We start from the raw sequence: 26,399 nt of genomic DNA on the forward strand, positions 1-26,399 counted from the left end.
GGAATCTAAAAAACAAAACAAACGAATAAACAAACAAAAAGCAAAATCAGACCCATAAATACAGAAAACAGGATTTTTTCCCCCAAAGTCTGAGCTCTTAACCAGTTTTCTAGGAATGGTCAGGCAATTGAAAAAACATAAAATCTCCTAATTAGGCATCTTAAATTAAAACACTGAAATTATTGTCATGTGATAGTGATAGGTTGGAATGAGGATTCTTTTGGAATAAAATTTAGTTTTGAAAATTATTTTCCTATCATTTACCCTCATTCATGAAAAATCAAGAATAACAACCTAGGAGTCATGGGAACATGCGAGCCCCATGCACTCTTCAGGTTGGCTCAGTAAAGGGCTGTAAAGACTCCTCAGTCATTGCCTTTTGTTTGGGTTTGTGATAGCTTGTTCTGCTTGGCAGTGTGGAAAAACACTGTAGAAAGAAATGAAGCCTAAATAAGGTCTGAAAAGAAATAGCTCTAGCCAACTCCAAATTGTGCTATATTTTTTTTTAAATTAAAGAATTTTCTATGGTGTTTAAGGGTTGTTTCCCTCAAAGAGGGCAGTTCAAATTGCTATTACACACTGTTATCCAAAGCCAGTTTTGTATCATTTAAAGGTATGTATGCCTCTGCCTTTTATTTTTCCCATAGTACAACAAGAAAGTTCCAAAATATTCTTCACTTTGCAAATGAAGCTTACAAATCATTATACAAAGAATCAATCAAAATTTACCTCTGGAGAGCCACAGTTTTGCCTTTGTCTTTTAATGGTCACTAGTTTGAATTTAAAGAATAAATCACTGGAATCCCTAACAGAATATAAGCCTTTTCCATTAGGACTTTAGGAAAGAAATGATCCCTAAGAGCTAATGTATGTTTATAAAACCATTTTCAATTTGGGTAAAACTTGCCCCCAAGCCCTCAAGCCTTCCCTTTCACCAAGTTGAGTTTCCTACAACTATGAAGGTTAACAATGTCTCTTATGAGGAGGCAGACAAGAGGGTAAGGGATCTCCAGGGACAGAGACAGAAATGGGTCTGTTTTATGATTTGAACCATTAGAACATTCTTTATTTCCTGAGGAATAAATATCGCAATCTATTGTTTACTTAGAGAGCTCTTCTGAAACAGTTCAGAGAAAAGGGATTGCTGCTGAGGGAATACGGTACGAAAGTTGGAGAACATTTCCTTTCATGTGTGCCACAGAATAATTCACTTCCCACACATTTTAATTATCAATATCTGTACTCATATTTCCACATGAAATACAGAGGCATTTGTAGGTACTGTTGTTCAGAATACTTTTTTTAAATGTTGAATTAAACAAGTATACTTAATATTTAAATGATATCTCTCAACAACTTCAAGATTCCATAGTTAAATTAAGTAAATCAACAAAAATTTAATAAATACCTGCTCTCCTCACAGCACTGGGCTTGGTACTCAATGAGACATAATTTTTGTTCTTTGGTCTATAGGAAGCACCGTAGCCCAACTAGAAAACTACATATTAATCGGCATTTTAATAGCCCCCAAATTAGAACTAGATCACCAAATTTGATAATTCCCAGATCATGGGATCGGATAGGTCAAATAAAAAATATATGTGTGTGTGTATTCACATATATATTCATGCCTGTGTGTATACATTTATTCATATTTTTAAATTAATATGGATTTTATGTTTCATTTAGTAAAGAAAATACTTTTAAGAAAACTTAAAATATTATGACTTATTTATAAGGCTTCCTAAAAGGCAAAACAGGATTCTAGATGTTTTCATGCTGATATAAGTGTCTCAGTGCAAGAATCAGTAAATGTGCATGGAAAAAAGTTTTTCACATGATGAACATGCTTATTCCTTACTTCCTAATAAACATCATTAAAAAACCATATATATATATATATATACATATGTATGTATGTATATACACACACACACATACGTACATACATATCCAAAGATAAGGACTGGGTCCTTTATTTATTTAAAAATATAATGAAGTACAAAAAAAAAGAATTCATTAGAGGAATAAAAATACTAAAATGGATAATGTGGTTTAAAGTGAATGACAAAGACTAAACCTTTAATGCACATATTAACCATCAAACAGAAATATGGAGGAGGTCTGTGCAGCCAAAGCGAGTGATGTCAGTGAAGTTGCCCGGTAACTGATGGAGTTGGGAGCTGGCGCTCCCTATGGTCAGGAAAGAACTGGAGGAGTAAGCCTTAAAGATGACCTTGAATGAAAATAATTTAACCAATCTAGAAAAAGAAGCTCTGGCTTTAGAAACAACCAATTCTTCCAGTTCTGATAAGTAGAACCCTCCAATGCTGATAGAAACCCAAGGGCATATATGCTGATCCCATCAAACCGTTCTGAACCAGGTGTTTATCTCTACTTAATGTTAGTAACCCACCCACCACCTCGCCTAGGTGATACTTTAGAGTGTTTGAAAACCAAACCCCTGAGAACGGGTGTTTCATATTGAACTTCAGTGTATGGCCAAATGAATCCTCTCAGGAACACAAGAGGTGAGTCACCACATGTTGAAAATCTTCCCCCAAGAACCTCTAGACATGTAGTAGACAAGTATTCATCTTCAGATAAGGATCGCATATGGATTTAAAATATCTACATAGAACACAAAGGTATTGTCAGGTATGTCAAGTGATTTTCTGAATAACTGCTAAAATAATCAGAATCCAGATCCTCAGGATAAAGATGTTAAAGGATTTAATGGAGAAAAGGATGAAAGGGGAGATGGGGATTCTAAAATTCAGGGATTTAGAAGTGCTGAGTTAAACTAAGTAAAAACAGTTACCTTCTTGACGTGCTCCCAAGAGCTAACATGCTAATACAACCACTGCCTCTCCAAAAGAGGACATGGTATAGAGTTTCCAAAATGCTATTGACCATCCATGGAAACTTCATTTCATGGAACCCCTATGGGACTAATGTTCTACAAAAAGTACTTTGGCACATCATCTAGACCATGAAGTCCCATATATTTGTCCAATATACATTCATAAACCAAAAACAGCACAGACTCTCTAGAGGCCATAACAACTAGGGAACATAAACACTAAGCATTCTCAAGGACTTTCAACTGAGCATATAAAATTGGTAAGGGTCTCCAGGCTGCTATCCATGGGATTAAGCAAAAAAGAGTTTCAGAAATAAACCAGTCCATCCACTAACTTATATATATAATAACTTTTTTGAAATCCCAATACCCAGTCTTATACAGAAATAGTGCAGAAGCCATAGTTCAGTAGAACAGAAGGGCACCACAGAGAGATTTGAAATAGACCTGCCCTTCTTTGGAGCTGAGCAAGTTAATATCATACCCTCTTTTTTTCTCATAGGTCTCCAACACTGAGAAAGCTAGCATAGCAAGGACTTCCTAAGGGCAACTTTGCCCTGGTCAATTCCAGCCCCTGGTCAATTTTCCCCTGGTCAATTCCAGCCTCTGCTGTCTTTGTACTATCTCTTCCCTTCAACTGTGGTACTTTTCATCTACTCTACCTAACTAAATACTTGACCTTTTTGGTTATTTTACTATTTTTCATATGCATTTCTAACTTTTTAAAAAATGATTTTTAGTCCCTGATGACAAGAACCATGAATTTCCTTCTGATTCCACCATTGTGCCCAGCTCCGGCCTGAGCCTTTATGAAATATTTGCTATAGTTCTTACAACCTAACTGGCATGACTACAAGAGATTTTGCTCAGCACTTACATTTGAGCAAAATTCAACTTAGAAATTCCTAAGAAACTTGACTTTAACCTAAAACCTCTAGTTTTGTTTTGTTTTGTCTTATATTGGTTTATTTTTAAATATCAGAGGAAAGGTTCTGATTCTCTAAGACACTGTTTTCTTAAAAGTTGGAGAAGAGGCAATGGGAAGAAGGAAAACTGGTGACTTAATAGAGAACTTAGGAGAAGTGTTGATGTGTAATATTAGAAGCAAATCTCTAGAGCTGTGCTGTCCAATGTGGTAGCCACTAGCCACAGCTGGCTCTTAGCTGGCCTAGACTGAGATGTGGCATAATATCATGAAGGTTCAAAGTCTTAGGATGGAAAAAAGAATGCAAAATATCCCAATAATTTGTAGTACTATTAAAATACAACTTTTAGATATACGGGGTTAAGCAAAAATATATTACTAAAATTAGTTTTATCTGTTTCTCTTCACTTTTTCATGTGGATACTAGAATAGTTAAAATTCTATATGTGGCTCACATTGTATTGCTCTTGGTCAGTATTACAATAATACTTCGAGTATCCAAGACTGAAAAATGATCCAAATATTAAGTGAAGCTACTAACTTATAAAAACTAGTTTCATCTTTTTTAAAAGTTCATAAGAGCTTTTAAAAAGAAAAAAAAATACATTTGGAAACAAACTGTCTTGGAAGATGAAACTATGATATGAAATTTTTATATCAAATTTAATCACTATTTTTTTTCAAATTTAAGAACTATATTAAATGATTCATTTTGATATTAGAGGATGTTAAAATGAACATTTCAATTGAAGCGCCAAGATAAAAGATGCCACATTCTAAGTCAAGTGTGACACTATGATGCGGAATTTGCAAAGGAGGTAATGACAATCTGGTCACAGGGCTCTTAAACCCTCATGCCTAAAAGGAATATAAACATGTCTGAAGGAGTCAGAGATGAGATTGCTTGAGAGAGAGCTGGACTGTCACTAGCTTTCTAGGAAGCTGGTGGGAGACCACATTATGATGACAAATCATGAGAGGGGCTTCCAGGAGACTACTCAGACTGCATGATATGTATCCACTGCAATTTGGAGGACACTGTGAATTGGGAGCCATCTAATGCCAGGAAACTAGCTGTCCAGATGCCTGACGTGGTTTAAGGGGGAGGTTGCTATTGTGTTGAAGTTAGTTTGCACTCTGAAAATGTATTGTGGCAAACAAACAAACAAACAAACAAAAACAACAACAGCAACAAAAAACACCCAACAACAATGCATGAATGTTTTCCAGCAGGTCATTGTGAATTACAGCAAGAGAAAGCTGGTGTGGAGTGGGCTTAGATCCCTTCACAAGACAAGGCGCCCAGAGGGTTACCTGGGGTGGAGTGACAAAGAGGTCCCAAATGGCCGGAGGTGCCACTGGACATCCAGGGCTTGAGGAAGGAAATGTAAGCAACCAATAAGAATACGGACATCTTTTCTCACATAAGAGACCCACAGGGGAGACATTCTGAAATGGACCAGAAAATGCCATCCACCAGCTTGGGGAAAACTAGCCCACTGAGTGGGCTGAGAGGGCTAGTAAGTGGAGATAAAAATTAAACTTTGTGATGGCCTCCCACCAGTCCTGCTTGCTCATACGAGGCACATGGAGTGTTCTGGGGCATGGTAGATTAAGTTTCCGATGTGCATATGGTTATTACTCAACCACCAAACCCGAATGTCTAGCTCAACAGATGCATTTCATGGAAATGTTCTAGGAAGATCAAGTTTATCCGATGATTGACCAACTGCCAAATATTGCAATACCACTTCAGATGCATGGTAACATTTAGGGCATTTGGCCCCTGTTATCTACACATGCGCATTTACTTTCCATTAGACTGAATTCCAAAGGCAAGCTCACAAGTGCCTCAACATAGTTCAATAAGAGTAGTTCCTTGCCTGTTACATTTTAGGAAAAAGAAATTCATAGTTCACAGAGCTTTGCACTCCAAAGGCACTTTGAGAATGAAGTTAGCTTGTGACCCTTATCCTGGGGACTTTAATAATAGCCACCTAATATGTAAAATTAGTATCAGAAATGCGGTGTTAACCATACTTCCAGAGAGACAGAAGGGAAAAAGGAGTCTAGATTTCATCAGTACCATCCAGAAAAACTCCAGGGAAAAAAGCACCAGAAAATCAGCTCTTGATTCTGTGAAGCATTCTAGGCAGTCCTCTGAAAGTAGGTCATGCTTCTACTTTCTTGTTATAAGGCAAATGCATCCAAAATAGACTACCTGGTTATTAAGTATTGGGGTCATTATATGTTAGCCCTTTCCATTCACTAAGCACACCGCAGATGCTGCTTTCCTGGATTTTACAAAATAATGGCTTAATTGCTTTCAGGATTGTTTTTTTGAAAATTATTCAATGAAATCATTAAAAAGGATCTCTGGGCAAAACCATCATTTATGTGTCATCAGAGACACCACACATGAGAGAATGAATTGGAATTACAGCCAACCTATCTGCCTTCTGTTCTATTTCCACTGTTGTGCAAAATGAACAAAGAACCCAAACAAACAAACAAAACCCTAAACATCTTCTCCGGCTCCATTAACACTGGAATTCCCTGAAGGAGGCAAGTATGATGAACAGAGATTAGTTCAACTTCTCTGGTCACATTTTTCTGTGGACTATAAATTATTGCCACATTTTCATTTTTATTCTACTCACTTTCCCTCCATTGTTCATTCTTCTTAGAGCTATCAGTTCAATAATGATTTCTCCTATATTTTATCAACTAATAACTGGCAGAACAGCCAACAGACTTTCTTGATTTGGCATAAATCCAAGCATTGTCTTCACGGTTTAGACTCGGGTAGGAATTTAACACTGAACAAATGATTTGGGACAGGGAAGAACCCATGTCCATGCTTACATTCAGATGGTACATGATGAAAATCTCCAGATGGGTAACAATAGAAAATACCTCGTTATTAGCATTTATGCTTCCAAAAGGGTCCATCTTCTGGCTCATATCAAAACTAACATTAGAATGTTAATCCAATTCCATGTGCTTTATGAGTCTCACAAGCTAAGTCAATTTTTGAACCCAAGCAACTTAAGTGTTTGGGGACTATCCACTATAGTCCCTATTTTACACTGTTTCTAAAAATTTAAACGCGTCCCAGAAATGACGACAAATGTTCACATACTCATTCAAATGTATTGCTGACTCTGTAAAGAGAATTCCAAAAAAGTTTCCAAATATGATTTGAAGAATTATAATGTCATAGGTAAACTGTATCTCTTTCCATGGTAATTGTACAAACAAAAAATATTCATTTTGTGTGTCTACATTTCAGAATGTTGGTTCAGTGCTTTGGAGTAAATTCACATGTGCTATTAACAGACAGGGATCATCCTTTCTCCAAGAGTGGGTTTTTATGTTTAAAATATCAAAATCAAGCAAACAGAAATAGCCCAAGTCCCCATATTAGAGACACCCAAGCAATACTCAAGACTCCTTTCCCTTGGCTTTTGAAATTATTTAAAAGCAACTTCGTTCAGCTCTACGAAGGAGAGAAACTATTTACCTAGCTGAATTTTTTTTTTCCTAGCTAAATTTCTTAAAGTGCTTTAAAAAATATATATATATTACTTCCATGTTAAAACCTAGAGTTCTAGATTTCTTCTTATGATTCCTCAGAAAAATTTTTTCTTGTTACTAACAAGCTCTTCCCAGTGAGACCCAAATATAGTACAGTGGTTATTAAGCCAGTCTAGCTGGTTTCAGTTTTTTGATTGCACCCCTTATGAGCTGTCTGACCTTGGGCTAGCTCTTTGACCTCTCTTTGCTTCTGTTCACTCCTCTGTAAAATGGGACTCGTTATAGGACTTTGCTTATAAGCTTGTTACAAATTGCCCAAGTACAGTGTTCAGTATGCTGTTTGGTACATGCTAAGAACCCAGTACAAGTCACGTGTTGCTACATCAAAGGACCTCTCTTTGATCCTCATTCTTTCTTTACCCTTTGAAGAGTCTAACAATTGTCAAGCTATTTCTTAAACTCCTTGCTTTTAGTTTCTTTGGCTCAGTGCTCTCCTGATTCTCTTGCTTCTCCTCATGGGTTCTCGCTATGTACCTTCTGTTCTCTTCTTCCACAAGCCTTTTCATCATTATCCCTTCTCAGCTCCAACTTCAGCTCTATTCCCCTCATTCTTTCTTTTTACCTGGAGAAGTCTTATCCCCTCGCATGATTCACTATGTTTAATATAAGAGCATTTAGTAAGATTTTAAGTAGTCAGCATTCTGAGGCAAAATGGCAAGTGAAAATGTGATTCCATATACTCTTGTTGGCAATAACTATAACAATACACAACTAGTTTGTGTTGTCACTGCCAAAATAGGCACTGATCTCATTTCCATATTCTAATAAGAAATCCTAGGAGTGCCTGGGTGGCTCAGTGGGTTGAGCGTGTGCCTTCAGTTCAGGTCATGATCACGGGGTCCTGGTGGGATTCCTATCACTGGGATCCAGTCTCGCATCAAGCTCCCTGCCTGGTGGGAAGTCTGCTTCTCTCTCTCCCCCTCTCCCCCTGCTTGTGCGCTCTCTCTCTCTATCTCTCTCTGCCAAATAAAGCAATAAAATAAAAAAGGAATCCTAATTAAAAAAAAGAAAGAAGTGCTAACATACTATACCACTGAGGGTAGTCAAGTTTTACTAAGTTACACAAGAACCCAGCAGAGAGAAGACAAAAGCAAAGGGGAGTGGGGGAAAAAAGCTATCCAAAGAACCTTATGTGTCAATTTATACTTTATGTAAATGTAACAGTAGGTGGCAGACTGAAGTGTCCATGGGGGCTAAGCAGCAAACCTAAATGGAAGCAAACTAAAAATGGATGAAGTGAACAGAATGCATCACAATAGGGAATGCTAAAGACTGTGACAAACTGGAAAACATAACTAAAGGTATTCACATTCAGTTTTCAAAAAGTAAACACCCCAGGCCAAGCAAGTCATAGGTCTCCACTTTTCCTTTTCCTTTTTTCCTTTTAGTATACAGAGACAGGAAACAATATCACTGCCACTTGCCTGCTGAGGCTAACTAGCTGAGATATATATGTATTTGTATAAATATGTACAAATGTATATACAAATGTATATTTGTACATATTTATACAAATATATATATTTGTATATATTTATACAAATACAAATATATATTTTTACAAATATATATTTATACAAATACAAGTATATACAAATATGTATTTGTATATATTTCTACTATATATATATATATTTGTATTGAGACAATTTTATTCCATACTTGGTTTCATAAAAAGGAAATAACTGATAATACAGAATAGCCTAGATATTTTTTAAAAACATTATTTATTTTACTGGCTAAAAGCCACAAGTGAGACAAATTTTGTTTCATGTTCTGATTGCATTTGTTGAATGAATGCTCTGATTTGCAATTCAAGCATGAATCCACTGCTTGTCTCCATCACAAATCCAAACACTATGTTCATGGGTTATTAAGATTCACTTACTGGCTCAAAGTGATCCAAATCTTGCCAGTGTCACCCCTAAAGGGTATTCTAATCTTACATTGGCTCTCTGAGGTTGTTACAGATGTAAAGAGTTCCGGTATCTGCCGGGGAACAAAGCTGCTTATCCTGAGAGGTACTAGTAACTGACATTTGAAATGGTCCTTTCCATGCGTATTACATCATGATAGGAAGTTGTTTATTTGCTTATTGCCACCTGGCTTTAGTCAAAGTGTACCTTTCTTTCTACATCCTTTCCAACTGAAAAATGACAGTCTTGTGGCCCTAAAAGATCATACTTGTAAAAGATGGGGTCAAATTCAATTAGTCATCAACACTGTAAATTCTGCTTAAAATGAAACTGGTGATAAGTATCCAGGACTATCCACAAATAAACAGCAATTACTTCTAGGAGATACTTGTTCAATGTGATAATCGTATCTCCAGATTTTCTGGTGCTTTAAAATAAGTCCAGTTCAACATTTACTGACCATGTACTATGCATCAGGCATTGAACTTCATGTGAGAATTAAAAAGCTGAGGAAACCATAGTTATTGTTGAAGAGCTATACCCTAGTCAAGGAGAGAGGCATGAGAACCCGCAGTTTCAACATAATGTGGTGAGCGCTATCAAAACAGGCCTGGAGAGTGTGCTAAGGGAGAATGCAGAAGGAGCACTTGGCTCAGCCTCCAGGAAGGGATAAAGGGGATTAGTAAAGAGTTCCTGGAAGTTCTTTTTAAAAATAAAAAGCCATAACCCAATTAAAACATAATGTTACTAGCCTAGGTAGTTAAACAACTTAAGTGATAAACAACTTAACCAATATACTAATCCACCTTCAGAAGTCACACTGAACACTTCCCCGTGCTTCAGGATAGATTTGTCCTGACACAGTCCTACCTTTTTATTAATCACTCTTGAAATCATAAGCATGCGTTTGAATAAAGGGATATCGTGCCTCTAGTTCTTTAAAGAGGTAAGCAGATGACTTTCCGTAACAGCAGAAAACAATGAAGACTGTATAAGTGGAAATTCAATTCTGGAATCGAAAAGACTCCCCTTTCCCATGTGGTGAGGGAAATTGTACTTGTGTTTTCTTTGTCCCCCCTGAAGGTCTGGGATGGTATTCACAGGTACAACAGGCAAAGGGTAACAATGAAAGAGAGCCTGTTTCCCACCCAACCTCCACTACTGCAAATGCCTGAAAATCTGCCATTTCGGGATTAATTTTATTTAGATAATCCCCACTGTAAAGATCTATGGGACTGAAATACATGTATGCCTTGGTGCAGATTTCAGGATAGCAATAATGAAATGGAGTAGTTAAAGACACTCCGAGTACAGAGAAATCTCTGAATAATATGCCAGTTTTGATTCGAATTTTAGTAACTCAATGCATTCCCTTCATTTCTTAATCTTAGCCAAAAGTAAAGTCTTTTGAAAAAAGATTATCTGAAAAAATAACTGTGGAATGGTTAAATATCACGTCCCCTTTATTTTAGACTGTATTAACATCAATGCCTGAACTGTGGGTATCCATATTCTTTATAGTAAATCATTAATCACTTTCTTAGAGGTAAAATGCCTTATCACTTCCTCCTGTTTGTGATTTTTATAAAATAAATTAAGCCCAAGATTATCATCTGAGGAACTATTTTCATACACCGCTGTTGAAGTTACACACTAGCAATTTTAATCTCAACAATTTAAACCCCACAACATCTTCACTGAGTAATAACAAGGCCACAGAATGATACTAGCTAACTGAAAGAGGTATCTTTACTATTCTGAACACTATTAGAGATATATTATCTCCAAATCAATAAAAAATACTTCAGGTTATAGAGAGAACCACTTTTAAAGAGGGACTCCAAAATGATGCTAAAAGCCCATGATGCATTACTCATCACACCATGTAGTGGTACTGAATTAAGATACAATATAATTTATCCAGTAATAATAGTAATTGAGTAACTCTAGGCCCTTGTTACAATTACTAATGACCTAGTTATAACCTACTAAAATAGGCATTGCTGCTTTATCAGCAAATAACCGAGTTTAAATGAACTTGTAAAAATAGAAGCAGAAAATAATCTCTCCCATACCGATCTCTGCTCTTGGTTTATAACATAACATACATTCAACATCTGCTACTTGAATCTTAGATTTCCATCTTTGAACAGAAAAAACCTTTATACAACTTGGGATAAAAAGTGATGACTGTAGTTTAAAAGATTCATGAGTATTTTTAACGAGTGTTTTCATGACTATTTGTACAGTTTTGTATGAAATAAACCTCCCACACCTTCACCATAAAACTCAGAACGATGAGAAACAACTATGAATGTAGAGACAAGACAATCAATAAAGCCAACGTGCAGGGGGTTAGAGGGAAAACTCAACAATATGTCACACTAAATATATTTCAATATCACATTTGCATTTACACATAGGCAAATCAGGTAGAACATTTCTTTCAATTAGGAGCAGCAGTGAGCATCAGACTTAGACGCAGAAAACCTACATTCCAATTAAAGCCTATTATCAGGTGTGTGAACTTATGCAGATCCCTTGCCCTCCTGGAGACTTGGTCTTTCCATAAGCATATTCACTTCAGAGGGCTGTCTTGAGTACTGGATAAACCACGTATGTGAAAGACCAGCTCCTCCGCAACTGCCATTTCCAGTGCATTTTGGATGCTACGTTTGTATGCCCCTATGGCCCCCAGTAGGTCCTCACAGATCTTTAAGAGTATTTTTCTTCACTCTAAATTTTTTCCTTTCCATACAGATGTTTCATGTGGAGCCAGTTCTCGAATTTACTAGAACAACAAGGAGCTCAATCCTTACCCCTTTGGAAAAGTCTCCCCTCTTTATCTTGATGCCTGCCAACTGGTGCTTATGCCTAGGCACACTAGTGAGTCCTGCAGGACCCTGGCAAGAATTATAGAATAACATGCCTAGACGTAGGGCCACTGTCTTGTCATCGCAGGAACCTTCCCAGTGACAAATCAGAAACGTCCTTAAAGTTCAACAAAATTCATGCAGGCGCTCTATAAAGCCAACATGTGCTTAAGTCAGGAATAGCTTTAGCCACCAGAACATATTTATAGTAATCCACTAAAAAAAAAATTACCTCTTTCACACTGGGGTCCGGTAAAGCCGTAAGTGCAGGCACATCGATTCGGGGCCACACACCTGCCTCCATTGAGACAGCCGCTCTCACAGACAGCTGGAAGGGAAGGAGAGAGGAGCTGAGAGCCGTTACCTGAAAGCAGATGCTGATGACGTAACACTTACCATCCCCTGAGGGACAACAATAAAAAACCTAAATAATCATCCTGGTGTTCATTTTCCACAGGTCTGCTCCAGTTCCCGCTCTGCATAAGCTCCTCAGTCAACTCGGGTTAAACTGCCAGGAATAAGTGAGTTTGAACCCACGTTGATGCCGACAGCTTCATTCTGGGAAGTAGTTGAGCAATGCTTTCAGTTCTGTATCTAAAATGGTGGTTTATAGGAGATGTCGGTGGAGGAGAACTGCATTTTAGCAAGCTGACTCTTTTGCTTATGATTTGAGGGCTCCCGTGAGGGAAAACGCTGGCCTCTGTCACTGTTACAGAAATATGGAATGTTAAATCACACAGTTAACTGCAAACAATCAAACATTAATTCCAACCATATTTATGTGCCGTAATGAAGACCCAACTGACTGTTGTAACAGTCTATTCACGAGATAAGTCCAGCGATGCTTGAGGGAGGGACAATTTACTTGCCAGAAAAGGCATTAAAATAGGATCTGAGAGCTCATGCCCCGAACGACTCTTCTCTGTACAATTTCCTGCAATTCCTTCACGCGTGGCCTCTTTCTAGGCATTTTTATCCACAGGTGGTAGGCTCTTCTGAGCCAAATTTGCCAATACCACCCACACTTCAAAGTCCAGCTCCCATCTCACTCCACCATGAGGCATCCCTAATAGCTCCTCCTTTTGAATTAATTCCTCCGTGATGTATTTCCTGCACACTTTATCTGTATCCTCGCGGCAGTCATGGAGTTGAGCTGCTCAGATCTCCTTCCAAGAAAACCTACTGTAAGGAGCTTAGCTGGCTGACAGCCCCCAGCCATTGCACCTTCAGACCTGCCTCGTGTTCACGCCAAGGGCACAGAACTGCCCTTGATTGGCTGCTACCATCCAATGACTAAGCTTAGTGCGGTACCAGAGACTGAGCATTTCTGCCCATCACGGAACTCTCCCCATGGGAGATCTTTGCTCTGGGCTCACCATCAGCCTGACCAAGGCTTCATTCTGGTCTGAGGCACCTTCTATACAACCTACACAGTCCCCCTCTCCTTGCATGGGGGTGAGACCTACATCGCAGTCTGAAGGCCCCCCCCCTCTTGCTATGCCTTCTTCCCCCTTTCTTCCTTACAGGTATTTTCTACAATGAATCTCTTGTATATCCAGTTCTGTCTTGGCATCTGCTTGGGATCAGAGGACTTGAACTGACACAATCCCTTCTTGCCAGAACTATGGTAAAAACCCATTTCTCATCATCGAATTAGAGAGGTTTATGTATATTCATTGTTTTGATTTGCTTCTTGATTTACAGTCAGGGGAGGAGAAGATTTTAAACAGAAAAGAAATCTTGAGATGGCCTAAGCCAACCATCCCATTGTATAGATTGGGAAAGTAAGGTCTGGGAAAGTTTTTCTATCTCTGCTAGTGTTAACTAAATGTCTGTCGTGTGGTAGAATTGGGGCTAAACCCTCAAGGAGCACCGAAGGGAGCAGGAAGATGTCCAGCAGCTCTTCATGATTTTTTTTTTCCAAAAATGCCTTGGACTCCATCCCTCCCACCAGCTATCCAGCCACAGCCCCGGTACTAGTCTTCCTGCTTTCTGTTTCTTCCCCCTACAATTACACCATTACTTGTGGCCACTGAAATCTTTCTCATTGTAAACCATTGCACGTAAAGTGCCTGAGGCCAGCATTTCATAGCAATAAAGGCACAGGCCAAGAAATCAGACTGCTTGGGTTCAAAACCTAACTCTGCCAGTCCCTCCCCATAGAACTTTAGACAAGTCATTGATGTCCCTGTGCCCCACCTCCTCATTTGCTAGAGGTAAAAGATACCTCTAACTCAGGAGACTGCTGCTTTATTCAATGAGTTAATGCATGTGTTGAGTTTGAAAATGTGCTTTGCATATGGTAAATGGAGAGTCAATCATTCAACAGAGGAATGCTCTTGGCTGTTAACCCACTCCTCTTCCCTGGCTCTGTTGTGGATGCAAACACGGTATTCATAAAGGCACTCAAAACCTGGTCCAGGGCTTCCATTCTGACCTTATCTCCCTTCCCCTCACCTCCCTCGGTAACACCAAAACACGTGCTGTGTCTGACGGCTTGTCCTATGCCATGATCTTGCGTTTCCACCCAGGCTGTGTCAGCTGCATGAGAAGCCCACCTCCCATCATCTGACAAAGAATCTCCACCCCATCCTTCAAGATTCAGCTCGAGGGTCTCCCACATTGGAGAAGCTGTCCTGCGTCTCCTCTCTCCACACTACTGTTGTGGGCTACCCAAAACTCAGTCATTATTCTTACCACACTGCAGTGCATGGACAGTCTTGGGGGAATTATATAAATCTTGGTTTATTTCTAATAACATTATTCATCATAGCAAATATATATACAATGGCAAAGACTGGAAAGAATAGGAATAAACCTTCATCATTAAAGATTCATTAAATAAATAATAAAACATCCATATCATGGAATATTCTGCAACCATTAAAGCATTTTAAAATGTTTAATACTATAAAATACTTCTAATAAAATATTACATAAAAAAGGAGTATGAAAAATTATGCATACAATAAGATCTCATGTACCAAATATCCATTAAAAGACTGGAAGGTAAAAAAAAAAAAAAAGAAAGAAAAAGAAAAGACTGGAAGGTAATGACAGGATTATGGAGAATTTTACTGTTTTATTGTTTTCACTTTTCTGAATGGGTGTATATATTTCTGCTGGGTGTATATATTCATCTTAGTGTAATAAAAAGTAAGATTTCTTAAAGGAATTTTCCTCTTCTGCAGGGACCGACTGAGAGTAGACCCGCAATAAACAGTGTTCATGAATGAACCAGCAAAGCAAACACCATGTGGTTTAAGTATTACAGTAGCAGAATCTAGGTTGGGAAACTAGAGAGATGCAGCTACCATTAATCAAGAAAAAGGACATATTTAAGAAAGATGAGGTTGAGTTTTGAAATACTTCGAGATGCTTCTTCAAAAACCAGGTGGACATATTCAGCAATCAAATGGAAGGTATACGTCTGGAACAAACAAGAATTCTGAAGGGGGTGAGGTAAGTGGGGTGCTGAAGATAAAGAGAAGAAAATGAGTCAAACCACCCTCCAAAGGTTCCAGTCAGAAATCTGGTGCAAAGCGCATTAGGTCAGTGGTCTGATCATCCATGAGACGCACTGGACTTCCGTAAAAATGCCACATCCCACATAACCAAAGAGACTCCATCAGTACGGAGTTCTGTATTCTTTCTGTCTACTATCTGTCTACACATTCGTCTACATAGTCTAGAATGTAGTGAGATACTTATAAGTATGGTTTACTTACGTTGTCCACAGTGAGTCCCAATGTATCCCTTCTGGCACAGACAGTGGTCGTCACTACAGCTACCTCCATTCATACAGCGAATGTTACAGTGTTGGACTTGAAAAGAAAAAAGAATGATTTACTTTTGCAATTTAAGTAAGTAGATTGCAACACATCGCAGGAATTGATTTGTAGTGATCTGGAGAGAAAATGAAATGGTTTATCAAGATTCACATACTTGTGCAGAAATAACCTAACGACAACACTAAATGTGTTATTTTAATGTGTGAGTATAAAATCAATTACAATGCAATTGTTTCTTTGCTATTTACTTTAATGGTGCTAAATGACTTCCCTAATTTAGCAGGACTTTCCACTCAATGTCATTTCTGTAATTTATACCAACAAGAAAATAGTGCCTTGAGCAAGACAAGATTACAACAGTAATAGTTTTCCTATTACAAGATTTAGAGTCCCAACGTAGGTGGCCAGGAAAACGGTCTGAGGGAGAAATTCCAAGGAATTTTGTTAAAAGAAATTTTGGAGACAGCAAAAAGGAGAAAAAACTGCCTACAAGAGCATTTAATAAAAGGCTGCCTGATAAGGGAGGCAGCCGACCTGGGCTCAGAAAGAGCTGCTTGTTTAAACCGTGACCTTAAACTAAATAAAACCTGCAGTGTTTGAAACCCACTCTTTGTCATCCTGTCACCTAAAGACGTGTGACTTTACTCAGGGCAGAAGGACCATGGGGTGCAGGCAGCCTTGGACGTGAGACGGGACGCTGGAAGAAACTGGAGTGACAGATGCCTGTGAAGGGGAATGAGTGCTCTCCCTTCTCTAGTGTGTAGGCTGTCCCTAATTCAATAATTTAGGATGCTAAAATGAAGTGTTCAGAATCCCAGGCTGCCCCTTTGTCCTCTGGAAACAATAACTATCTTACTTGGAGAAGACAGAGGCTTGACTGAATTCGTCATTAATCCTTGTTGACACAACCCCACACAAGGAGACTAGGATTGGGCACTGGAAGTTGGCATACTCTGACATGTTCTCCAAGCTATGGGAGAATATTCCTACAGAAAAAGGTTGCACAATTTTACAGAGGGAGAAGAGAAGTCCTCCTCTTGTGTGCAAGAACAACAATCAGCTGCTCAGCCTTCCTGGAGCATAGGGGCCAAACCCGCTACGAGTAGAGAGAGGGTGCCTCACAGCAGCCACCTCCTTTGGTAGCCCTGGTTAGGACTCTCAGTGCTGTATCAAGAGTGGCTGTTGACCTCTTAGAGAAAGGACCATTTCCATAAGGAGCTACACAGATTTCAGCATGACAATGGGGAAGAGATAGCAAAGTGATTATTTCCTATGCCCTCACAGAGGACCAAAGAGTTACCTGAGTCAAGCTGAAAGGGATACATTTTCTCAGGAACTTGTCACACACTTACTGAAGCACTACCAGAGGCTCCCTGTCTCTAGTAAGCTAAGAACTTCCTCCCTCTCTCAGTATGGCCACGGGCCTTTCAGGGCTGCTCTGCAGACTTCTAGTATGCCCTATGGCTCAGTCCCCGATCTACTGATCATTCATTCATTCACGCAACACTACCTCCTATGTGCCAAGCAAAATGCTGAACACATTAGTCTCGTTTCCTGGTGGAATCTCTTCTTCATCCTCTTTGTCCTTTACCCTTAATCCCCAGCATACAACACACATAGCTGCTAGCAAATAATCCCTACCTAGCTCTAAGACCCACTGCAAATATATCTTCTTTTCTTTGATCTTTTCTGATTCCTGTTCTCTCTTCTTCCTCCCACTAGATATGAGCCCTCTTTTCTCTGACTCCAGAGTACTTTATGCTTCTTTTTTGAAATATATATAATCTAAAACTTATTTTTGTTATTTCTCCTCTCTTCAACCCATTTGTTCAAAAGCTTCTTTGGAATGGAAAGCATCATGGTTATTAATTAATACCTAAGCACCTAGAATAGTACCTTGCCTACTTGTAGGTGTGGTACAAAACTTTACTCAGGTAATTTCCACTTACTTAACTCACACCACCAGATAATGACATCAAAAGCTATCCTCAAAAACTAAGACTGAGAAATTGCCCATTATGTCCCAGGCTATTACACAGCCCTAAGTAGGTTGCTATTAAAAATATTTTATCTTCATTTCCCCATGTAAAAAGCAGAACTAAATCCTTTGTTGGAGCATTGTTATAGAAGTCAAGCAACCCAGTAAACTGATTAAAATAGTTATTTTAGGCTCCTCTGATTCTATTAAAATGTCTCAGCCAAAATGCTTTTGAATTAAAAAACTATCTACAAATATACAAAAGGAATGACTTGGTGAAAATTTGGATAATATTCTAAGTAGGTCAGGAAAAGGTGTATAGTTGCTTTAAAATTTGAAGTTAAACTTAGCTTCATCCTATCTTAGAAAAACAGTGAGGATTGGGAAAAGCACAGGAAATGATGTCATGTGTCAAGCAGCATAGGAACTCAACCCACAAACTGATTTCAATTAAAGTGGTTCATGCCAAGAGCTAATTTCCATTCCCACATGAGCAACAAAGCCATTTAGCTACTTTGAGATAAAATGCTAACAGTAGTTCCAATAGTGACTTTACATTATTTGTTCAAATTGAAAAATAGAATGAATTCTTTTAGGAAAAATGATAAATTTACATTTAAGTGCAAGATAATAAAGATCTGATTTCCTTTTATATTTTTTCCTATCCTGTCTTTCAGGTAAACCTTTTCCAGGTCTAAAATATTTCCATAAAATATTCTGTCTCCCTTAAAAAATAAAACTCCTTGGTCAGACTTGTGAAACAGTACAGCATAGTTAGTCCACTGATCCCAGTAAACCAACGAACTATGAATCTTTGGGCTGGGGGATCATGCTTAATAAAAAATAATTGGATCTTAACCATCTGTTTTGCCACAAACATGTCTGCCAAAGAAACTTCACATTCTTTGTGAGTCTCAGATGCTCAGGGGAGAAACACATTTCTTTAGAACAATCACTCAGGATTTCTGTGGGGAAATAAAGGAACTAGATGTGTAGCTTTACTACAGCAGGAACAGTTTGGAGTGTATATGTACATAAATTGGTTTGTTTTTTTTTTATCTTGTCCTGCCATTGATGTGTATTCTAAATTTACACTGAATTGAACAAGCATCCCAGATGTCCACCAATTACAAGACCAAGTTCTCCATCTCTAGAAAAAGCCAAAGCTCCACTTAAATCCATAAGGATGCTGTGAATTTCTTAGATGCTCTAAATACTTTAAGCCAGACTATATTCCTAAACTCAGTCGGTGTTAAGAGTTTACCAGAAACTGACAACACTAGGGAACTAAGTGTCACTTTCCAAGCTGCTACATGCAGATAACTCGGAGAACTCTAAAACCCAATGAGGGCTTCCCCTTGAAAATGAGAAGACAGCTTCAAAGGGTTTCAACATTCTGGAAGGAGCAGAAAATGCTGCCATTTACCTGTATCTATATAGGATCCCAAATAAATGTTGTGGTTTTTTTTTTTTTTCCAGATTCAGTCAATCTTCCAGTCATTCGATAAATACTTACTGAATGCCTTCTATTTGCCAGGCACCAGGAAGAGTATAAGAAACTTCCTTTAGGGGATAGCCCAATACAAATTAGTTCACAAAATGACCAACCAGTAGAGAACAATTTGAGCATGCTATGGGAATGAGAGAGATGCAGGGCTAAGGTAACCATTTCCTTTGGGATGCATGAGGTTAGGGATGATTCTACAAACCTGCCACTGTCTTGGCAAGCACAAGGGGAGCAATTTGCGAATAAGCATCTATCAGCTCAGGTCAAGATCTCAGGGTCGTGGGATCAAGCCCCACATCAGGCTCCACACTCAGCATGGAGTCTGCTTGAAATTCTCTCCCTCTATCCCTTCCCCTGCTCATGTTCTCGCTCTTTCGAAATAAATAAAAATATTTTTTAAAAACCCAAAACCTGTACATGAATGTTCAGAACAGCTCCAGTAACAAAAAAAAAAAAAAAAAAAAAAAAACTGGAGAAAATCTGGATGTCCTTCAACTGGTGAATGGCTAAACAAACTGTGATACATCCAAAGCAAGTAACACTACTCAATAATAAAAGGGGACAAACAGTTGATAATGAAATGACGTGGATGACTCTCCAGGGAATTATGCTGAATGAAAAAAGTCAATCCCAAAAGGTTCCCTATAGTGTGATTCCATTTATATAACATTCTAGAAATGAAAAAACTATAGAACTGCAGAACAGATTAGTGGCTGCCAGGATTAAAGAGAGCATAGGAACAGGAGGCAAAAAACTATAAAAGGGCAACAGCAGGCATCCTTGCAGTGGTAGACCTTTTCTGTATCTTGACTGTATCAATGTCAATATCCTGGTAGTGATATCATGCTATAGTTTCACAGGAAGTTAACACGAGAAAACTGGGTGAAGGGTACCCAGGATCTCTCCGTTTTATTTCTTACAACTCAATATGAATCTATAAAACAAAAAAGAGTTTAGTTTTTAAAATCCTTGAAAAGGCACAAAGAATAAAACAGAATGTGTATGAATTTGACCTATAAATTCTTAAATATAAAATTCAGGGAACAGCTTCTTTTTTTTAATATTTTATTTATTTGTCAGAGAGAGACAGAGAAAGAAAGCACAAGCAGGGGGAATGGCAGGCAGAGGGAGACAAAGGCACCCTGCTGAACAAGGAAACCAATGCAGGACACAATCCCAGGACCCTGGGATCATGACCTGGGCCAAAGGCAGAGGCTTTAACCAAATGAACCACCCAGGCATCCTAGGAAACAAGTTTTATAATAATACATATTATTAAAGAAGATAATATATTTTATATTATATGTATAATTTAAAGAAGAGTTTGAGTAAATTCATGAATTGGTCTACTGTGACCTAATTATGAGAATTAGGATTGCTTAGGGTCCATTGTCAGCCTCAGAGACAGAAAGATTTGATAACAGTACAAATAGGTTTGAAATTAAAGTTCAGAAAACCTGGGGTGGCACCTGGGTGGCTCAGTCAGTTAAATATCCCACTCTTGCTGTGAAGTGTGTAAACCTGGTGATTCACAGACCTGTACCCCTGGGGATAAAAATATATGTTTATAAAAAATAAAAAATTTAAAAATAAATAAATAAATAAATAAATAAATATCCCACTCTTGATTTGGGCTCAGGTCGTGAGATCGAGCCCCATGTTGTGTTCCACGTGGAACCTGCTTAAAATTCTCTCTCTCCCTCCTCCCTGCTTGCTCGCGCGCTCCCTCTTTCTCTCTCTCAAGAAAAGAAAAAAGAAAAAGTTCAGAAAACCCATTTTTCTGACTCTGGCTAGCCAATCGTTTTGCCCTGGTGCAATGCCCATGACCAGTGGCAAGAGTTCCAACAGGTTAAGAGAAGCCTTGTCTTCTTAGTGCCCAAAGGAATTGCTGCCTGGCAGTTTGGACCTTCTGGAAATGCAATCTATTCTTCAGGCCACTAAGAGATCATTGCCTATTCTCAGAGTCCCAGGACACTCAAAAGTAGAAAACAGCCTGAAAGAACATCCTTCCTTTTATTCTTTTCATTGTCAAGTGAAAAAAGTAAGGCCTCAGAGGCCCCACAACTTTCCCAGGCCTCTGGATCCCTATCACATAACACGTATAAAAGTTCTCATAAGAAATATTGGTGAAATGATCTAAATTTGTCCCCTTTTTTAGAACCACTGGTAGTAAATGCAAATATTTTGCTGTGTTATCCTTTTACTAGCAGGGAAGTTATCAAAACTGATCTCTCCATATTTATTGCCAAGCATACCATGGCCAGAGTGTTCTATAGGATAACACAGCTATTCCCTAGAATAGTATTTCAAAAGATCAGAAATAAATTGATTACCACAACTACACTGAATCTAAAATATTCTGCCATCTTTAATTTTGCAAGATGTTTAGACAATATTAATTCAGGAAGAGTCCAAGCCAATGATTTTAAAGGCTCCAAGTGCCTCAAAGATCCTGATGATGCCAGATCGCCGCCCTCATCCCACTCTTATCCACAAGCTACTCAAGTCCAAGGTCCAGGTACCGTAGGTGGACCCAAACCTCTTCAGAGAGCATCACCCATAAGTCTTTGACATAAGTCTCTAACCTAAATCTGACCCACAGAACCTACCACTATACTGCCATGTCGAGGTTAGCTTGAAAGCTACCAGATCAACTGTTAACATCCTATCTTTACATCTCATGGGTTTTTTTGTTTGTTTGTTTTTTACATACTTTTTAAAAATTTTTTCATTTATTTATTTTCAGAAAAACAGTATTCATTATTTTTTTCACCACACCCAGTGCTCCATGCAATCCGAGCCCTCTATAATACCCACCATGGTTTTTACTTGACAGAGAAATCAGCAGCAGCTCTCACTATTGTATTGAAGACCTCCCCAGGTGGATACCCAGTTTTACCATCCAGATATAGTCCATCCCCTCCAGAGGAGCACTCCGTTGTTGGCTGGCTCAAGGGCCAATCTGAGTGATGGGGTCTGTTCCCAACTTGGTATCTAGACTCCTTCCCCATCCCTTAGGTAGCTCTCCGTGGCAGCCTGATGGAGACAGAGATGTCCTACAGGCTCCCAGAAGGGCCACCCACGGACTTCTCTACATTTCTGTTTTCCTCCAGCTCAGGTGCCCTTGATTTGTACAATGAACCTGCTGTTGCTTGGAAGATGCCATTGAAAACGAAGCTGAGATGAAATAAGAATATGCTATTCTCGGTGCAATAAGCAAACGACTCCCGGCCCACGGGGAAGTTTCTATCCCCATCAACAGCTGACCGTATTTACCAGTAGCCTGCATTTGGGTTCCACCATAAGCAGATTCTGAAATAGTAATTTAAATGCAAGTTATCTGTTTTAGAAGTAACTTCAGGAAACACTGGTAGGAAAGTGAGGAGGTGAGAAAGGAAGATGATCAAGATGATGAATCCATGATCAAGCCTTTTACCACTGTGGGCAGCTGGGGCTCAGTCCACTAGGAAACCCCAGGACACAGTTCCAAACACACTCCATAGTTCTACAAACTGAGAGGCAAGGAAGCTAGGGCACGTATCCAACACGCTCTGTCTGTCACTAGTTAGTAGTTGTTTCTAGGGTTACCCGTCCTCCAGCACTTCCAGCTTGCCTTGGATGCAGACCAGGCACGTTCCCTGTCAGAAAAATTTTGCAGAGCTCTAAGGCAGAGTTACCATGAATGCCAAGGTATGTGAGCAGACACCGAAAGGGTCTATTAGGACTACTTGCCCTATCCAGTTAATCAGCTCAGGAGAGCTATGACTAAATATCAGGACCCTTAATAGGTAAACAACCTTGACTACACTGAATTTTCTACCTACAACAGACAAAAGAGAATGCATTCATTCCGTAGTACTTTTCTTGAAAACCTTGTCAGAAATGGAACACACTACAAGGGGAACTCATTTTCTCACTGGAAATGGGAAATGGAAACGGAACTTCACTGTTCACTTTGGTAATGGTCAAGGTGTTGAGGGGCAGTTTCTACAGGCATGAGCTTCAACGGTTTTAATGACGTATAATGACTCACCTTCTTCCCAGCCCCTGCATTTCCCCGAATTCATTGTTGAGGACACATACTTAAAGAATAACCACCCTCCCTCCCAAAGAGAAAAGTACTAAAAAACCAATAGAACAAGCAAGCAAAGGCTCTGGAGAATGAACTGTGGGTATGTATTTGGTATCACAGAATGAAGTGGTAAAACTGTGAGAGGGAAAATAGGCTTGTGTTTCATGAAAAATCACTTCCCAAACCACCATAATGACTTCTCACATTTTCTTCTTGCAAAGGCAGGGGTCTTTAGTTTTTAAAAAGTGTTTAATCAGACTCAGATTTCAGTACAAGGAAAAATGCCTCGTTTCTTGAGCCAAAAATGTTCATTAAACAATCATTCACTGAGCATCTCATATGGTGTTTACATTGGAGATACAAAGATGAATAGGGCAATACCTACAAAGGAGGTCATAATCTTTATATATTCATAGTAACTATGTCCCATAGATAATTTCCCTGTAAAGAGTGAAGAAGGAAAATGGGAGACCAGATTGAGGAGAGCCAGTCCAAGTATTCTGAGCTGAACAGAGAAGGCAGATGTTCTAGTGAAAAAAAGAAAAATATATATATATTGCAGGCAAGAGAAAAGCCAAAAGCAAATTTAGGAGAAAATGGGGCATAACCACATAAAATAATATTATATATAATAACATGTTATACTCACTGGATCGGGAGCCACAGGAAGGAGATATCTGACCAGATGGGCAAGTGCACATATTTGGCCTAGAACAAAATCCATCCCCACAGGAATGCCGGCAAATGGCTGTGAATAAAGCCAGAGATGTGTTAGTACATGGCTTCAGAATGTGGTGCGTTACAGGAACCCAACCCTCCAATGAGGAAATCTGGACTCTCAGCTTCCCTGTTAGTTTTGCTATCACGACTTATGTGACCCTCAGTCTCAGGTTTATGCATTCACAAAACAAATATGTTGCACTAAATAAGGTCTGGAGGCAAAATGCAGTAACTCCCCAGACCCCATCCGTGGTCTCAACCTCTGCTTAGTCGATGCAGCCCCCGATCTATCAAAAGCCCAAGACATCCTATTTAGAGAAAAAAGCACAAACAGAAGTCCTGCACTTAAACATATAAAGACCTATAAGCATTTTGTTTTTATATTAATTTTAACATTTAATGGTATAAAAATTTTAGCAGGATTCTTGGAAGCTGATTTTATTATAAGCTTACTGCTTAATAATTTTTATAAAAATCCTGAACCCTGTTAGGACTAATTCTCTACATCAGAACCTGCCCACCAGGAACATATAATCTACGGAGCAGCTTTTATCCTACATTTAAGTCCCATTCTCAATAACATCAACAGCCTGAGAGAAGAAGTATGGAATACATTACAAGAACACTGATTCTGTAGTCAAGAAGCTGTTTATCCTTCAGAGAAATATTAACACTTTCATGCCATAGAGAGACTACTGTACTGGTACCAAATGCTTGCTGGTGGCCAGAAGAAAAAGTTCAAATGGTAAATGATTTATATATATTAGCAGGCCACTACTTTTTATACTCAAAGGCATGATCCCTTTCTCAAATGCAAGCAGCAAATGAGATGTGCAAGGCTAAAAATATCACACTAGATAGAAAGTGCATTCAAACATCAAAAAAAAAAAAAAGCTTAGGATAGAAATTGAAAACCATTTAGAAACAAACTGTCAAAAGATCCTATAAACACCTATTTAAATACCAGAAGACAGCATTTCTCAGAGATTCTATAGAACCTCAGTAGAGAGTTATTTTGTTAAGTTCATTTAGAAAACTCTAAATACCATTCTATACCTCTCTTAGTGATTAGGTTTTGATCCTTAAATAAAGCATGATGTGCCAAATGAAGAGGATGCTTTTGGTCAAAATCAAGAACTGAGAAAGAGATTAACTTTTTCAGGTCACCAAGAGAACACTGGCTGCAATATTCTATTCTTCTGCAAGAGAGAAAGTGAAGTAATTCTTCAATGTCCTTTCAGCTCTAAATTTTCCCATCACACGGACAGAGCTTTCTGAAAACTGGAAATTACTTCATAGGTATGATGACAGTAAAAGTTCATAAAAGACAGAAGCCATAACCAATTTGACAGAGTACCTCCATTAAGTAGCACCTTTCCTGGCATGCGGTCTGTCACTCCACATTTGTGGGATATGATGAGAATATGGAGGTTTGCTGTGACCACAGAGTCAGTGGAGGAATTTCTGGTACCATTTGAACTCTTTCCTCAACTTTCCACTCATCTGCATCTAATACTCTATCCACTCCCTTTCCTCTATAAAAGCTAGGTCTGTCTTTGGCCTCGACCCTCCAGATTCAATATACAAGGTTTGAGTAGGCTGGTGGGAGGCCAACAGAGTTAGAGATTCAATAAGGAAAGCAGCAACGGTATCCTTTTTTCCAAAATCCCATCAAAATGATTACATAGTCTGTGGATCCAGGTCATGTGTACCCTTAAGCAAAGTAACCCTGTGGCTCTATTCCCTAGAAGACAGAAATATTATAAAGGAAGTCACTGAACTGAAGTGTAACAGTCGTTTGACCAAATTAGTGTATTTCCCAATCTGAATTCAGAGGAAGTAGGAAAATCTGAGAGCTGGAAGGATCTTCTATAAACATATTAATGGTATGCAGTTACAAGAAGTAATAAGAAGTTACAAGTACTAAGAATCACCATGCAACCAAAACAACAAAAGAACACGGAAGAATGACAGACCATCTCTTTACTTACGGACAATACACTGATTTCCACCAGGTAAGGTTTTCCATCCAGGACAACAGTAAGCATTATAACGTGAGCCACAGACATTGGGTCTGGAAAAAAAAAAAATCCAATCACAAGAATTCCATACTTAAAACACACACACACACGTGCCCAGATAAAAGGAAAAAAAAAA

General features: G+C 38.7%; 1 protein-coding gene across 1 annotated transcript in view; it reads right to left on the reverse strand.

Annotated features, from left to right (window-relative positions):
• Positions 1–26,399, reverse strand: part of FBN1 (fibrillin 1) — a 237,175-nt gene that overhangs the window by 182,948 nt on the left and 27,828 nt on the right. Inside the window, exons 2-5 of the mRNA XM_045067863.1 lie at positions 26,234–26,316; positions 24,172–24,270; positions 15,903–15,998; positions 12,407–12,502 (exon numbers count right to left, since the gene is read on the reverse strand). Of these exons, the coding sequence (XP_044923798.1) occupies positions 12,407–12,502; positions 15,903–15,998; positions 24,172–24,270; positions 26,234–26,316 (374 nt within the window). The remainder of the gene's footprint in view (positions 1–12,406; positions 12,503–15,902; positions 15,999–24,171; positions 24,271–26,233; positions 26,317–26,399) is intronic.

The sequence above is a fragment of the Mustela putorius genome, unplaced genomic scaffold (assembly GCF_011764305.1).
Source record: "Mustela putorius furo isolate JIRA1106 unplaced genomic scaffold, ASM1176430v1.1 tig00003898_pilon_pilon_pilon, whole genome shotgun sequence".
Classification (NCBI taxonomy): Eukaryota; Metazoa; Chordata; class Mammalia; order Carnivora; family Mustelidae; genus Mustela; species Mustela putorius.